Source organism: Choloepus didactylus, chromosome 3, assembly GCF_015220235.1.
Source record: "Choloepus didactylus isolate mChoDid1 chromosome 3, mChoDid1.pri, whole genome shotgun sequence".
Taxonomy (NCBI): Eukaryota; Metazoa; Chordata; class Mammalia; order Pilosa; family Megalonychidae; genus Choloepus; species Choloepus didactylus.
In genome coordinates, this window is record NC_051309.1 from 2,864,719 (window position 1) to 2,882,255 (window position 17,537).

The 17,537-nt window shown below is 44.5% G+C and overlaps 1 protein-coding gene across 1 annotated transcript in view; it reads left to right on the forward strand.

Annotated features, from left to right (window-relative positions):
- Window positions 1-17,537, forward strand: part of FAM193A (family with sequence similarity 193 member A) — a 234,860-nt gene that overhangs the window by 172,648 nt on the left and 44,675 nt on the right. The window contains 6 exon segments of the mRNA XM_037829279.1: window positions 3,387-3,464; window positions 6,497-6,609; window positions 6,738-6,980; window positions 9,127-9,280; window positions 9,375-9,554; window positions 15,033-15,284. Of these exon segments, the coding sequence (XP_037685207.1) occupies window positions 3,387-3,464; window positions 6,497-6,609; window positions 6,738-6,980; window positions 9,127-9,280; window positions 9,375-9,554; window positions 15,033-15,284 (1,020 nt within the window).

Here is a 17,537-nt window from a genome sequence, read left to right on the forward strand (position 1 = left end):
AAGTTTTGAAACCAGTTACTTTTTGTTTATTTTAAAAAATTCGTCCTCAGTTTGTTGTTTGACATATACGTAATTCTGTGTATCCCAAATTCTTTCCCAAAGTTAATTTGCCTAGAGGGTGTCAGGAGGGTAAGGAGGAGGTTCTGACTGACGATGATGTTGGTGCTTACCGGACACTGCTGTCGAGCCCTGGGCCACAGCCAGTGCAGAGGAGATAAGCAGTCATTTTTCCTGATATGTAACTTGCTTAAAATAATTTTTAAAACTTGTAACAGTTATAGCTACTTATAAAAATCTGCAAACATATGTAATGAAAAGCAAGAATTTACATCAATATGGAATCTTCCCATCCAAGAATATGATATGTCTCTGTTTTTATTAGGTCATTTTTGTATCCTTTGTTACAGTTTTGCAGTTTGAACATTCCTTACTGAGTTTATGCCTAGGTAGTTCATAGTTTTAGGGACTCTTGTGAGTGGTGTCTTTAGTGAGGGATCAATTTACTAAATAGTTTCTGCAAGGAGAGCTGTTACATTGTCACCAGCCATCTTACCAAACTGTCTTATTAGCTCTCTAATGGCTTTTTTTTTTTTCCTAATTGTTTTTTATTAGAGCAGCTGTAGGTTTGCATAAAACCATACAGAAATCTTAAAGCTTTTGTGGTGATAGTCTTGAATTTTCTAGGACACCAGTTTGCCTCCTATGAATAGTGGTAGTTTTGTCTCATCCTTTCCAGCATTTGGCCTTTTTTTTTTTTTAATTTTTTTAATTTGGAACAAGAATAATAGCAGTGATGGCAACATCCTCTTCCAATTCCCCACTTAAAGGGAGTGCCTTGACTGTTTCGCCATGAAGTTCAGTGCTTATCAGGCAGGTTTTTGTTCTCTCTAACAGGCTAAAGAGGTTTCCTTTTATTTCTAGCTTATTAAACAGGGACAATAGGTAGATGTTTTGGTTCTTGGCTGCTAACAAATGCTGTGAAATGGGTTGGCTTAAACAGTCAGAATTTGTTGGCTCGTGGTTTTGCAGCTAGAAGTTGTCTGAAGTCAAGGCATCAGCGAGGTGCTGCTTTCTCCCCACAGCCTGCATTCTGGGGCTGCTGCCGGCGCTCCTGGGTCCTGTGCTTTTCTGTCCCCTGGCAGTGCACGTGGCAGCAGCTTTCCCCTCCCTGCGGCTTTCTCTCTCAGTGTGAGTTTCATTCTGTTTAAAGGACCCCAGTCATCCTGATTAAAGCCCAGCCTGATTCAGTTGGGCCACACCTTAACAAAATTAACGTCTTCAGAAGGTCCTGCTTACCGCGAGTTCAGACTCACAGGAAAGGATTAAGATTATGAACATGTTTTTCTGGGATACACAGTTCAACCTACCACGTAATCTATGCCTACACATTGATGATTTAGATGACATGGACCAACTCCTTGAAAGACATAATCTACCCAAACTCACAGATCATGACGCCCGAGAAGACACAGAGGAACCTTAAGTGCACGTTGCTGAGAGAAGGAAGCCAGTCTGAAAAGGCTACATACTATACTATAGGATTCCAACTGTATAACATTCTGGAAAAGGCAAAATTATGGAGACAGTGAAAAGATCTGTGACTGCCAGGGTTCCAGAGCAGGAGGAAGGTTGACTCAGTGGAGCCCAGGAGATTGGGGGGGCAATGAAATCATTCTTTATGGTCTGTTAATAATGGACACGTGACATTATGTGTTTGTCAAAACCTGTAGATAGACCTGTTCAACACAGAAATGAAGCCTAATGTAAACTAGGGAGTTGACTCATCAGTTGTAACAAATGTCCCACACTGCTGTAAGATGTTACTAACGGGAAACTGGGGTGGGGGGGAGTGGGTATATGGGAACTTTCTGTACTTTGTATGTAATTTTTCTGTAAACCTAAAGTTGCTCTAAAAGTAAAGTTTATTAAAACAAAAAACAAAAAGATGTTGTGTAGGTGTAACAGAGTAGCCTATAAGCCACTTGTTTGCAACTTTAGATATTTCTTAAAAAGGGTGAGTTTGTACAGATATTTTCTCTTATGGTTTTACAAAATCTCCATTTGTATCTGTGCCATTTCTCATGGCCAGTGTGTTTTATGGAGTCTTTTTCCGCCTTGTTCAGCCTCTGAAGAAGTTTGGGGAACCAGCTTTTGGTTTTATTGATCATATTTACTTTTTTCCCAATGGTTTCAGCTTTTACATTTATTTCCTTCCTACTTTATTTGTTGTTTTGTTAACTTCTTAAGTTTAATGATTATTTCTTAGTCTTTGTTTTGTTTTGCTTTCTCATCTCATAAATGTATAAACTTGTCATCTTGGGTACATCTTATGAAAGTTGATACATGGGGCTTTATTGGTCATTTATTTCTAAACAGACTAATTTCATCTTTAATACTTCAAAGTATTTTTCAAGTTTCTGAATGCATGAAGTTTGTGAGTTTATGAAATTCTTCTTTGTTCTATTTAATGCTTTTTGCATTGGATTCTTTTTTTAACAGATCTTAATATTGTGAGTCTTGTTTTTCTCCCTTTTAGCCCTTTCTGGTATATTGTTTGTCCTGCTCTCTTTTCAGCCTTGTCACATACTATTTCTTGGGTTTATTCCTGGTCAGTAGCATATGGTTGGATTTTTTTTTTTTTAAATCTGGCCTGAGAGTCTTTACCTTTAATAGAGGAATTTAACCCAGTCACGGTTTTTCTGATTGCTGTTACTTAAAGATTATTTCTCCGGGATGTGCCTCCACTTGTTTGGTGCTGGAACAGTGTTTTATCCGTGAGATTGAACACATCTCCCCTCCTTTTTTTCTTTCTAACTATTTGGAAGATACGCATCCCATTTCTATTCTTGTAGTGTTTACTCTTAAGTTTTTAATAATTTAAAGAATAGATTTCTGTAAACATCAATATTTAATCATTTCATAGCCTCCCCTCCCAAATTAGATGGTGCCCGAGTGCATCCCCTTTTCCCTGTTCCCCTCAGTTTTTCTGTTTGTCTTCCCTTCATGTCGACTGTGAGCTCGTCCCGTGCCACAGTCAGGTCGTTCTCATCATTTTTATCTCTTAACATGCAGGGGGCACATCACAGGCTCCCGGTAAATTAGTGTTGACTATCCCTTCGTTGTATTGACAGCTTCAGCTAGGATGTATTAGTTTCTCCTCTTAACGTGAACTTTCTGTGTTTTTCATGTAAGAAAAGGATTGGGATAACTTTAAGTAACTTGAATAAGATGCTGAAACAGAATATCAGCAGTGCGTCTGTAGCGTTGCATCTTTATTCTGATTGCATGTGCTGTGCCTTGTATTTATCATATAAAATATATCTCCCCTTTAAAATGTCCTGGGTAGCTCTTGAGATAATTTTTTTTTTTATATATCCCCTACTTAGATGACAATGAAAACCAAACAGCGCATGTTGACAGACGACTGGGAGCTTTTTAAACAGAGGCGATTCATCGAAGAACAGGTGAGGTTGCCAGTAGGAGGCGGAGTTAAAGTATTGGGAACCAGAGCTGGTTTGTGTGAAGTGAGTCACTACTTTGAACACTAAGTGCCCTGCTAGGACAGACCAACCTCTGAAGAGGACGTTGGTGTGTTGTGTTCACAGGACGGGGTTTTTAACCCCAGGGTGCACTGATTTTGTTTATTAGCCTATTTCCTTGTTTTCCATACATTACGTGTTTATTAGGTTGCCTGCTGCAGCCCACAACTACCCCAGTGCTTTACAAACGACACAGCAGTGAGCCCCCACAGTCATCCTGTAAGGCAGGGGGTGCCAGCTCCAGTTTACACACAAGGAAGGGGCATCCGTGGAGTTAGGATCCTGCCCTGAGCTGCAGGGTTGGGATTCAGACTGGAGTCTCCTCAGACGAGGCTGGCGGCCCTGGGTTTAGTGCCACGGCCACCTGGCAGATTGCTCCTCCTCTGAGCAGGCCACTCTGCAGTCCTCTGCACACGCTGCCTTGGTGGAGTTGGCCAAGCCCTGCGATTCGTCTCAGGGCACCTTGCTGCCTTGGGACCCCTCGACTCTCCTTCCACGTGCTGCACGGCCTCTGCCTGCCTCTCCGGCTTCTTCCTTTGCCTGCTCTGCAAGCTCGGCTCCCTCGACCTTCCCTGAAGCGCTGACGGTGGCCGGGCCCTTGGTCCCCTGGGCCTGCAGCAGCATTGCCACCTCCCCACCAGCACCCCCAGTGCTGCTGACTGGAGAACCCCACGTCCAGCAGTGGTCTCCTGAGCACCGCGTGTATACAGGGGTCTCCTGAATTTTGGGTTGCTCACCTGACCTCCCCCTCCCCCCACACACACCTGACTGCATGTGTCCTATTGCATGGTACTCTGGCTGCCACGCGTCCCTGAGGCAGAACTGAAATCCAGGTGCACCTCCTCCTTTGAAATCCACGTGGCCACCCAGTCAGAAACTGAGGGCCATTTCCTGAGCAGTTGCAGACCCTTCTCCCCTGTTCCTCTGCCTGGCTCCTCTCCAGTTGGGCTCACACTGCTACAGAGAGAAGCTAGTCCCCACACTGGGCCATGCTGCTCTCCAGTCTTGCCAGGCTTCTGTGTGTGAAGCCGAGGTCCTCTCCACGCAGGTTTTCCTTTCCTCTCCGTCTTCCTGCTGCCTTCACTTCCCACTTGTGCAGCCCACAGGCTGCCCTCTGGGCCCATCGTGGTGTTTGTACCCGCCTGCCTGCTGCTGGACCCACTCAGCCCCCAGTCCGGGTCAGTGCAGGCTGCCCCAGCCTCTGCCCGTGCCTTGTCAGTGCCCACCTACCTCGTGCCGCCCCCTGCTTTTATCTGTCACAGACCTGTCCTGCTGCAGCTGTGCTCGAGCTCAGCCTGGGGCCAGCACCCGGTGGGCATTCGGGACGTCCTTGAGTGAGTGCCTGGCTTGGCACTGTTTCCCTGGCTGGGATACCCCCTGGCCGCTCCCACCCCTTGGCCCACAGCCCAGGCCTCACGCCCCTCAGAGCCGTTGTCTTGGTTTCCGCAGCACTTTCTGTCGGGGCACTTTCCTGTCATCCTTCTGTGGGGCTCCCGCCTCCTGCCTTTCCTCTTCCAGGCTGTGAGCTTCTTGGGGCGGGGATTTGTCCTGCCTGTTGGTGTTCCCACAGCCCAGTGGGTGCCGAGCCATCACGGATGCAGGGTGGATGTTGGGTGTCCGCTGTGACCCTGCCTTCCAGGTTTCTGAAGTGAGGCCATAGCTCAGCGAGCCGGCTTAATGTCTTAGCTTTCTGGTGCTGCTGCAACAAAGCACCATGAACAGGGGCTGAAAGCAACAAGAGTGGGAGTTCAGAGGCCTGAAACCAAGGTGTGGGGTGCGGTCGGGGTTACTGCTTCTGGGGGGAGGGGCGGCCGGTAGCTGAGCCCTCAGCTCTCGGGGCTGCTTAAAGGGTACCGGCGGCGGGGGCTCTTTCCCGGAGGCGAGGGGGAGGCGGAGGACTTGGCCGGGTCCTCGGCGGGAGGCGTGCAAGGTGTGGAGGGCGGCGATAAGGACAAGACACTCTTCATCCAGTAGGAGTATGCGCCAAAGAGATTTATTCAGGGGTGATTACAGGTTATATAGGCTGGTAAGAAGGGCAGGGCTGGAGAAGAGGTGAAGTAGCCTTAAATGGCAATACTGAAGGAAGAGGGGCTAGGATTGGTTCTGAGAGGACGCAGGAGCCGTTGCAGCGGGCGGGGGTTGTTCTGGCCACGGTGCATGCGCGCTGGCGGTGGCAGGAGTGGCCTTGGCACAAGGGAGTGTGTGGGCAAGATAAGGAAGTGAGGAAAGGGCGGTTGGGAGAAAGGCGGTTTCCTCCGGCAAGCCTCCCCTGCCCGTGACATTTTGGGTGAGGAAAAGGGAGCTGCCCTGACCTCGCTCCTCAGGCTCGGGGGGGCTGCAGAGGGCACTAACGCCCGTACCTACTACCCTCCCCAGGGGGTGATCAGGTCCCCTGGCCCAGGCCTGGCAAGCCGAGGTACAAGCTCAGCTACCCGCAGTGGGGCATGCTGCGCTCCATCTGGAGGCTCATTCTGCCTCTTGCAGCTTCTGGGGGCTGCAGGCGCTGCTCGTGCTCCTTGGCTTGTAGCCACCTCTCTCACATCTCTGCCTCTGTCTTCACAGGGCCTTCCCTGTATGTCTCCTCTAAGACGCTCGTCAACAGATAACCCAGCATAATTTCATCTTGAGGTCTTTAATTTATCTGCAAAGACCCTACTTCAGAATAAGGTCAAACGCCAATGTTCCAAGTGGGCTTGAGTCTTTGGAGGGACGCAGTTCAATCCAGTACACTTGGCGAGGAAGCTGTTGGGGCATTCTGGTCCTTGGGCCTTCCTGCGGCTCAGCCCCAGGGCCGCTACTCACTCCGTGTCTGCTGTCTCTGCCCTCCTGGTCCTCCTCCACTTTAGACAGCTGTGGTCATCAGTGTCTAGGTGACCTTGATTTCTGTCATCATAGGAACTGTGAAATGGAGAGAAATGCCTTATAAAATTAAACCAGCATTCTGTTATTCCTTCTAGCTGACCAATCAGAAGGCTGTGACGGGAGGGAACAATGTCGCGGACACCATGAGGCATGTCTTGTCGTCACGGCTGAGCATGCCCGACTGTCCCAATTGTAACTACAGGAGAAGGTGAGCTGTGACGGCACTCAGAGGGCCTGGGAGGCCTTGATTTAGCTGTGAGACACCAGAGTGGACTTCAGGCGGTGTGGGGCTGCTCTTGTCTGTGGGCTCGGTAACCATCCTTCCCTCCCGCTCAGGTGTGCGTGTGACGACTGCAGCCTCTCACACATCCTCACCTGTGGCATCATGGACCCCCCAGTCTCCGACGACATCCACATCCACCAGCTCCCACTCCAGATGGACTCCACTGCTGACTACCTGTCGGAGATGCGGCCACCCAGTGTGTCCTCCGCCAGCTCAGGCTCGGGCTCCAGCTCCCCTGTCCCCGGGCAGCAGCACCCCAGGCTCGTCCTTGCAGATGGCAGCTCAGCGCCAACGTTGTAAGTTGTAGGTTTGTAGCACACAGGTGTAGAAATTTCAGTAATCCAGCAGTGAGAAATACAGGCAGCAGCATCTGCAGAAGTATGGAAATCATCACCAGGTTTTAAATGAAAAAGGACCCTTAATTTTTTTTAAGGGTACTTTTGAAACATGAAATTAGTAAACCAAAATTTTGACATTCTTTTATTGCCTGAAAAAAAATATGGTAAATTACTAAATGCCAGTAAAGAAAAAAAAGCATTGTCATGCAGGGCAGCATCTGCCCCGTGCAGCTTCACGTTTCGCTGCGTCTTTGAAAGCAGCACTCTCCCTTGTCATTCCTGTTTTGTTGTCCACCTGCTGCAGGTCTCAGGCTAGCAAGCCATGTGACAGTTCTGTTTCCAGGCTTCCCACGTTATTCAAAGCCCGCTGTGCATGAGCTGGGCGGCTGTGGAGCGGGGTGGCCCAGATTTCTACTTGTGACCGTCTAGAGTCTTCCTGTTCTAACTTCCGAAAGGGCTCATAGAAGTCATCATAGATTGCCCTTGTGGCTGTGCTGCAGTGATCGGTTTCGGGAGCCCTGAGGGGTGACTGGACACCACCTGGGTTGCAACGGGGGTGTTGCCCAGCCTTGGGCCTCTCGGCTTAGCTCACATTTCCCCATCTGGATTTCCCAAGGTGTCTCTGAGGGTTTTCTTAAGAGCCTGTTGGTGTTCAATTCGGATTCATTCTCAAATTCAAAATAACTCTAAAGGAACTGATCTGAATTTCATGATTCTTGTCATGAAAAGATCTTCAACTTCTTTATAACCTTAGAAACCTGTGCTCTCCCCGGGAGTGTAGGAAAGAGGGTTAAGAGTTTCACAAGTGGTTGTTCCTCAACTCCTTGTAAGAACATATAGAAATTAAGCAGGTCCAGTCTGATACGGATTCATGCCGGGAAGCCCCGTCCCTGTTTGTCTGACGTGCGACTCCCATGCTGGGCTTGGTGGTGGCAGCCACGGGCCACGAGCTGGGCTCTCGGGCCCCCAAGCCTGCAGCACTTGAGCAATGTGCTTTGAAGCTTCAGTGCTGGCTTTGGTTTGTGTTCTCTCTTTCTTGGTGCCATCCTACGTTGCATAGACTCATGCTCTTTTAGCACCTGTCCTGCAGTGCCCCCTGGATGGGAGTGGTCCAGGGTCAGTGAAGCCAGCCCAGTGCACTTGGGTAGTCACGCTCTGGCCGTCAGTGTCCTCTGAAATTGTGGCTATGAGCGGGACTGTGTTCCTGAGGGGCTGTGGGGCCGCAGAAACCTGAGCTCCTTCCCCTAGGGGTGCTGTCTGCACTTTGTTCTGGGCAACTGCAGACTGCATGCTGACTCTTGCTAAAAACAGGACAGAGACTCTAGTGTGCCACTTCTGGGCACCTTCTTCTAAAGACACGGGGTCCCTGGTTCTGGGGGCGTTTACCTCTAGGCGATCCCTGTAGGCAGAGTCCAGCGCTCAGCTCTGCAGCTCGGGTGGCCGTGGGGTCTGTTGTGGTCCCGCCTTGAGCCAGCGTTCTCATGTACCAGAACATTATGCATTTTAAACAGCCTTCCATAGGCTCAAGTCTTGGAATCGGCTTAAAAAGTTTTAAGGAAGTATCCTTCTTATTGGTGAGACGTCTTGCTAAAGCTAATTCTGATTAAGCTCATGACTGACTTGGCCTTGCAGGAAAAGAATTTTTAGTGTTTTATCACTAAGTGTCTAAAGTTTTTTTCAACTGGCTATTTCTGAAATAATGTTGAGGAGTATAAAAACAAACACTAAACACAGTTGCTCCCTGATCCCCTTTATTTTTATTTAAAATGAACTGTGCAGGTGGCAGAAGAGAAAGTTTTACACTAAGGTATTTCAAGTATAATGTTAAATGAAAATGTAATGTCAATCTGATTAAATTTTTGTTATTAATATTTCGCTTTTGGAGTTTTGTTTTCCTTGTTTCTTCCAAAGAGCACGAATGTTCATGTTCCAGGCCCTTCCTTGTGTGTTCTGGCTCCTACAAGCGGGGAGCATGAGTGTGCCTTGGCGTGATGCCTGCTGTGCGTGGATAGTGGCGTGTGCACGGGTGTCTGCTTAGTGAGTAGTTTGCGCACTGTCCTCCCAGTCAGATGGCCTCCTGGTGACTTTCCCTGCTTGATCTCAGTTGTAGTGACGACGAAGATGTTGCCCCATTGTCAGCTAAATTTGCTGATATTTATCCGTTGAATAACTATGATGATTCCGAGGTGGTGGCCAACATGAATGGAATCCACAGCGAGTTAAATGGCGGCGGGGAAAACCTGGCCCTGAAAGACGAGGTATGGGCTCGGCCTTTTCACAGCTGTGGTGGATGGAGTAAAGTGGTGGTCTTGGGTTCTGAAAAGTATAAATTACACAAGGTTGTTTTTGAAGTCCCCTCAGGTAAGCAGCACTAGTAGTAGTTCTTCAGAAGCTGACGACGAAGAAGCAGATGGCGAGAGTAGCGGGGAGCCACCAGGAGCCCCAAAGGAAGACATAGCTTTAGCAAGTAGGAGTCCCAGGAAAGAGGACACTAAAGCGGACAGTCCACCTCCGTCTTACCCAGCTCAGCAGGTATACTTTATTTTTTTCAAATTTAGTGTTTTACTAAGAGTTGCTTTCTCTCTGTGTATTTTCTCCAAGTATGAGCATGACTGTTATGAAATTATTGCATTCCCAATAATTTTTGAGGATTAGATATTCTTTCAAAGTAAATGAACATGACTCATCACCCCACTGTCACCTTGGCCTCTTGTTGGCTCTAGCTGTCCTTCTGGATCAAGCAGTGCCGTGGCACAGCTCCACACAGCCAGCTATCCTGGCGTTTTTGTTTTTTTTTTTTTTTTTGTCTGTATAGAAGCAAGGGGAGGTTTTGTTGATTTTTATAAAATAAAACAATGGAATGTTAAAAATTTCAGAAAACATTGGTTTTCTGAAGAGGCTTTCCTTTCAGTTGCATGAATGTTTTTGTTGTTAATGAAAGGTGAAGATGCCTTGTCAGACTTATTTTTTTCCTTAGCCACTCAGAGTTTTGTAATAGATGCTCAGTAAGTAGTTTTTAAATGAAAGGATAAATAAGTAAAGGTTAAGATTCTTGTCATCAGTTAATTTTAACAGATAATGTAAATAAGTGGTTCTAAGAATGCGAATGGTATTAGAAGCTTTATACTGAGAACTATTATTACTTCCTGCATCTGCCCTGTGCAGTACCCTCTGCAATCTCCAGACCCAATAGGTAACTAGTTCTCTTTGTTTCTTGCAGGTCCTTTTGGTATTTGTTTTTGTAAATACAGATATTTCTTCTTCTCCATTCTTATGAAAAGGCTGTATCCTATTATACGCTCTATTATCCTCTGTGCTTTTTCCCTCAGCTGTATGTCCTGATGGGCTTACTCCGTCTTTACAAAGAGCGTTTCCTCATTCCCTTTTCCCGGGCCCACTGTGTTTCACCCTGGGGATATATGGTCAGGTTTTTGTTGTTTGTTTACCTTGTTTATTGGTTTTGGTTTTATTTTCAGTTTTTAGGGATTTTTAAATTTTATTTTTAATTGTGTAATTATTAAACAATGATTTCCATGATTCCAAAGTCAAATCTACAGTATCAGGTATATTTAAAGAAGTCTAGTTTCTAGTTCTCTCCCTTTGTGTCCTTCAGGGCTCTTGAGAGGCACAAAAGTGACAGGACACGTACATTGAGAGATTTCATATAAAGCATTGGCCCACGTGATTGTGGAGGTGGCATGGCCGCATTCCACAGGGCAAGCCAGAGGCTGGACGTTCTGCTAAGAGAGAGTCCAAATTCCTGAGGCTGGAAATTCAGGAAGGAGAAGAGGCCGTACTCTCGAGGCAGGATATTTATTTTCTCTGTAGTTTCTGTATATTTCTTTGTTTTTAACCAGCCTCCTCTCAATGGACACTTAACAGTGTTTCCCATTTTTTGCCATTATAAACTATTCAGCGAGTAACCTTACACACACACCCTTCTGTGCTGAAGCACGTACATCCTTGGGATTGACCAGCAACAGCAGGTTTGCTGGGCCAGAGGAGGAGCATCTCTAGGGGCGGGGCGCTGCCGGGATGCCAGGATGGCCCCCCAGGGGAGAGTGGCATCACTATTTTGGGTTTCTGCCAATCTGATAGAGAAGCAAGGGCGACCCCCAGGGGTTTCAATCTTCATTTCACATTTTATGGCCAAAGCTGAGTATCCTTTCATATATTTAAGGGCCATTGTTTCCTTTTCTGTCAGCTGCCAGTTCCTGTCTCTGGTTCATTTGTCTAGTGAATTGTCTTTTTATTCTCTTTCTGTGAGTTCTTTATATATTAAAAAGATTTGCTTGGAGAAGGGCAATATTTACTTATTGAGGGGGTATGTGAATATCACTTGTAAATATTGACCATAATATCCTTTGACGTTATATACCTCTAGGAATGTAATTATGTTTGTTAAAGTTTATATTTAATTTTATAATTTGGCGTTAGACTTCTCAGTTAAATGAAGCTGATTTTAGTAGTTGGCACCACAAACTGAGTCAGGATTCCTGGTTCTGTTCCCAGTTATTAATTGGTGCACACTCATGGACAGTTTATTCACCTCTTTCTGCCTTCAAAATGGTACTCTCACCATGAATAGCATTCTCAAAAATTATATAAGATTGATAAAATAGCTCAGGAAATTGGCGTGGAAGTTTCTAAAAAGAGGTACTCCTTCAATACACAGTAGTAGAAATGTTTATTTCTTTTGGGTTTTTAGCATTTGTTTTGCTGCCTCTTATACATAGAAGTCATTGGTGGACGTTTGGGTTGTTTCCAGCATTTGGTTATTGTGAAGAATGCTGCTGTGAACATTTGTGCATACATTTTTGCATGGATATGTGTTTTCTTTTCTCTTGGGTACATACCTAGGAGTGGAATTGCTGGCTGTATGGTAAGTACATGTTTACCTTTCTAAGAAACTGCGAAGCTGTTTTTGTAAATGCACCATTTTACATTCCCACCAGCAATGTGTGACAGTTCCAGCTTCTCCCCATACTCTGCAGCACTTTGTAATTTTAGTCTCTTGGAGTATAGCCATTTTAGTGGGTGTAGAGTAGCATAACATTGTGGTTTTATTTTGTGTTTCTCTAATTACTAATGGTGTTGAGCATCTTTTCTATACTTCTTAGTCTTTCATATATACTCTATACTTTTTGGTAAAATATCAGTTCAAACGTTCTGCCCATTTTTAAGTTGAGTTGTAAGAGTTCTTTATCTCCTTTATCAACTGTGTGATTTACAAGTATTTCCTCTTGGTCTGTAGCATGTCTATTAATTTTTTTATAGTGTCTTTTGAAAACCAGAAGTTTTAAAATTGTAATGCATCTCAAATTATCTGTATTTTCTTTTATGAGACATGCTTTTGCTGTCGTATCTAAGAAGCCTTGCCTTATCCAAAACTCTGTTCTACAAGTTTTGTAATTTCAGCTCTTATATTTAGGTCTGTGGATTATTTTGTCTTAATTTTTATTTTTGTTGTGAGGTTAGGGTCTAACTTAGTCTTTTTGCATGTGAATATCCAGTTTTTCCAACACGATTATGCTGAAAAGACCATCCTTTCCCCTAAAGAGTTTCTGGGGTTATTTGTGGGAAATCAGTTGACCATAAATAGAAAGGTTTATGTCTGGACTCTGCATTCTCTTCACTTGATCCCTGTGTCTTTCCTTGTGTCTGTACGGCACTGTCTTCTTACTTCTTTATAGTCAGCTTGGGACTAGGCAGGGTGTATCCTCAGCTTAGTGGTCCTTTTCAAAATTGTTTAGGCTCTTCAAGATCCTTTGCATTTTAAGTTCAACTTGCCAATTTCTACAAAAAAGTCTGCTTGCTTTTTGATAGAAATTGCATTGGGTTCTGGAACATTTAATGTAATTCACCAGTGAAATCCTCCAGTCTTTCATTTGTGGGATCAATTTGGGGAGTATGAAATATTTACAATACTGAGTCTTCCAGTCTATGGATATGATGTACCTTTTCCTTTATTTAAGTTATCTTTAATTTCTCTCAGCAATTTTTAAAAAATTCAGTCTGTTGATTTCTGAGGCGTGTATTTTTATTATCCTATAATAAATGGTATTTTAAAATGTCCACTTCCAATCGATTGCTGGTATTATGTAAAAATGCAGTTGATTTTTGCATATCGATCTTATATTCTGCAAGTTTATTAAACTTCTTTATTAATTCTACCAGGTGTTTAGAAAGTTTTTTGGTAGATTCCTTTGGATTTTCTGCACACATGGACATATTGTCTGCAAATAGGCAGTTTTACTTCTTCCGTTCCAATCTGGATACCTTTAATTTCTTATTCTTGCCTTACTGAGCTGGCTAGAAAAGTACCCAGTCCGATACTGAAGACAAATGGTGCGAGTGGGCATCAGGGTCTTGTTGTGGACGACAGTCTTTGACCATTAAGTATGATGCTACCTGTGGGGTTTTTACAGATACTGTTTATCAGCTTGAGGACATTTTCTTCCATTGCTGTTGTGAATGGGATTTGGGTTTTTCAAATGCCTTTTCTGTTTCGATTAAGATAATTTTGTGGTTTTCACCCTTTATCCTATTACTGTGGTCTATCACATCGATTGATTTTGGGGTATTAAATCAATCCTGTGCTCCTGGGGTAATCCCACCAGGTCATGGTGTGTAATCCTTTTAATATGTTGCTGGGTTGGTTTGCTAATAATATTTTGTTAAGGATTTTTTCATCTATGGTATGAAAGACTGGTGTATATTTTTCTACTCTTGCGATGTCTTTGTCTGGCTTCAGGATCAGGATAATACTGGCCTCATAGAATGAGGTGGAAAGTGTTTCTTTCTCCTGTTTCTTCTGAAGGAGTTATTATAGGATTGGTAGGATTTCCTTCTTAAGAATTCACCAGTGAAATCCTCTGGACCTAGTCTTGTCTTTGTGGGAAGATTTTTAATTATCGAGTCAGTATTTTTACATGCTATAATATTCAGATTTTCTATTGCTTCTTGAGTCAATTTTGGTAATTTATGTCTTTCTAGAAATTTGTCCATTTCATCTAAATTGTCTAATTTGTTGGCATAAAGTTTATAATATTCCCTTGTAATCCTTTTAATTCTGTAGGGTCTATAGTAATATGCATTCCTGATTTAGGTAATTTCTTTTCTCTCTTTTTTAACTTCCTCGGTCAGTCAGGTAAAAAGTTTACCAAATTTGTAATCTTACCAAAGAACCAATCTTTGGTTGCATTTATTTTCTGTTTGTTTTTTGTTTTGTTTTGTTTTTCATTGATTTCCAGTCTGATCTTTATTGTCTTTCTTTATTCTTTCTTGGATTTTGCTTGCTGCTCTTTTTCTAGTTCTTAAAACAGAAGCTTATGTTACTATATTTTAGAGCTTTCTTACATATCGAGACCTGGTTTGTAGCCTGTCATGATCTATCCTAGATCATCTGTGCACTTGAAAATAATTTGTATTCTGCTGTTTAAAGGTGAAGTGTTCTATAAATGAAAATCTGCTCAAGTAGTTGATAAAGACGTTCATGTCTTCTATATCCTTACTCATTTTCTTTCTGATTACTCTGTCCATTACATTTTATACAATGAAGCAACCTTGCATTCTGGTTTTTCCCTCTATGGGTTTTTTGTTGTTTTTGTTTTTTTCCTGGATGAAAACTGCAGAATCTGTATACCCCACTTAGGATGACTCTGCTCAGGATTTTCCATGCTTTTAGTTTTTTCACTCAGCTTCCTGGGTGTTACCCCTGTGTTATTCGGGCCGAGGTCTGCTCACATCTACAGGATGCAAACATGTGGCCGCTGCCTCGGTAGGGACCCAGCTGGGGGGATCAGGGGCCCATCTCTTCTTTGCAGGCGGCTTCGAGGGCCGTTCCTGGGAGCCCCTCGTTTTCCCTCACAGGGATGTGAGGCTGGTCAGTGGAGGGCAGAAGGACAAGCCCCAGTGCAGCTGCTCTCCAGAAACATGACTGTCATGTAATCCATATCACTCTTTGTGGTAGTAAGTAAGCAGGTCCTGTCCTGTTTTCTTTCCCTTTAGGCTGAACAACCTCAGAACACTTGTGAATGTCACGTGTGTAAACAAGAAGCTTCTGGATTGCCAGCATCAGCAATGACCGCTGGTGCCCTTCCTCCCGGCCATCAGTTTATGAACCCAGAGAAGCCTGCACATCCTGCACTTCATCTTTACCCCCACATCCACGGACATGTACCTTTGCATACCATCCCACACCTGCCTCGCCCTCTTATTCACCCTACCTTGTATACGGCACCCCCGTTTACACACAGCAAGGTAAGTTGGGTCAGAAAGGGATGAGTGCTCCCCCGTCACCAGGATCTCACAGGGGTACATATTTGAAATGACAAGTCTGTAAATTGGCGATGTGGCTAGGATAGCATCTGCCCTGCCAGGAAGGTCTGCAGGTGTTTCCTTTTGCTGTAATCCTTTGTAGTTGAAAGCACAATCATTACACACAGTGATAGAAGTCATGGCTTCTTCATTCCGAGCCAGGTAGCACATTGGTCTTTCAGGTGAGGCTGGGGACTGGCTGTCCTCAGGGTACTTCTGCCCACGAGGACACCATTCCCTTCCTGTCTCATCGCAGCCCTCAGGGCCTGGTGCTCTTTCTTCATGGGCTCAGGTTCCGCAAGGTCTGAAATGATTACCCTTTCCAGGCTTGAAAATGAAGGACTTTTAGAAGGTCCACATCCTCTTGCATTTTGTCCCTGGAGTAAGGAGTCTGCTAATTTTGACTTTAGTTTAAAAGCGTTCACAAAAAGCAGCACGGTGGGAACTGGTGACCCCATGTGGGTTACTGAGAGGAAAGGGCCTGCCTGTCGGCAGGTGCCGGGAGGGTCTGGGGAAGGCCTGGCCCCCCGCCTTTCCTCCCAGGGAGCCCCCGTAGGCTTCGCAGTGACACTTCTGGGTTGGTTTCAGTCTTTGAACTTAGGTAGCTTGGCCCTCTGTCCATTTTGAACTTACCATTGTCGACTCTTCCCGTAAGTTCTGACTGTTTTTTATTTTCATTTTTACCAGTTATTCTGGTTCAAGGTTGGCTCTAATCCAACAAAACTAGAATTTTCCCCAAACTCGACTAATTTATTTGTTAAAAATAGCGTGCTTTCCTCTGGGTGAATGTGTTTCCCAAAAATGTTCAAGAAACCTAGTGAAGTTGTGTGTTCCTAAAGGCTGTTGGGACCCTAGTTAACAACTTAATAAATGAATTCTCTCCTTTGGTTTTTGGCCTTTTCTCTGGAAGTTATATTATAACTACTCTGTATAAGGGTAAAAGGAGAAGAAAAACACTTTTTTAGAAGCACCATTTGTATATGATGTCCCTTCGTTTGACACCTGTTAAACTTGAATCCAGGAGAGAGACATGAAAGAGTCATGGGTAGAAAGGAAATACAGCAGCCGAGCCAAATTTGGAAACTTAGGAGTTTGTAATCAAATCTTTTTGCAACCACTTTGCTATTAATATCAAGATTTTTCACCAATTCATTTAAAGTACATTAGCAGGATGACATTTTACTTTGTGAAAATGAATTGCCATTGCCAAACACTTCATTTGTGTCTGGTACAAAAATGTTCTTTTCTCTAAACAAGCTTGCATTATCAGTTACTGGATCTTACAACAATTAGTTTGTGTTACTTGAGTTGGTTGCCTGATGTGTTAACAACCCCTTAGGAGCTGGTAGGCTCTTCCAGGAAGCGTGCTGCTCTATTAGAATGCCCCAGGCTTGTCTCCAGGGATGCTGAGTCGGTTTCCTAGAACTGTCGGGAGAACTGAGGTCCGCTCAGCGTCGGGGGGCGGAGGGCGCGTGGGCAGCCCCGCCAGGTGAGGCCCCGCCCACCCGCCTCTCCTGGGTCTGCATCCAGCTCTGCACCATCAGGAGCCTTAAGGAGTGTCTGTTCTGTCTTCTCTAAGACTTTATTTTATTGTAATCCTAATTCTTCTTTTCATTACTACTTTGGTCACTTTGGGTATACACTTAATGCTGAAAATGCTTAGAGTGACTATGGTGAAAAAGTTATTTTCATGAAATTAAAAAATTTTGAAGACTATTTCTAGTTTCAAATATCTGAATACCATTGATTTTTAATTTATGTGTTGAAATTTAAGTTATTTAAAAGTCAAATGTAGCTGCAGAAGGAAAATACACAAATGAAGTAGTAGAGAATAAGTGAATTCTAAGTGCCATGGAATTTGATTTCTAAATATCTGAGGTTTTTCCAGGTACCTTTCTGTTAGTGCTTTCTCGTTTAAAGCCACTGTGGTCTGAGTACTGCTTTGTACGATTTCTCTTGAATTTGTGGGTGAGCCTTAGGGCTCAGAATGTGGCCTGTCTTGGTGCCTGTGCCAAAGGAGTCCAGGGAGCGTGTGGCTGTGCCCAGAGCTGGAGGGAGGGCTGTCGCGACGTCGGCTTGGCCCGGGTGACTGTGTGTCCCTGTGGGTTTCCCATCCACTTCACCTGTGCTTGCTAGCAGGTGATCCCGGAGTCTCCAGCTGTGACAGTGGATTCCTCTAGTTTTTCTTTTAGTTTG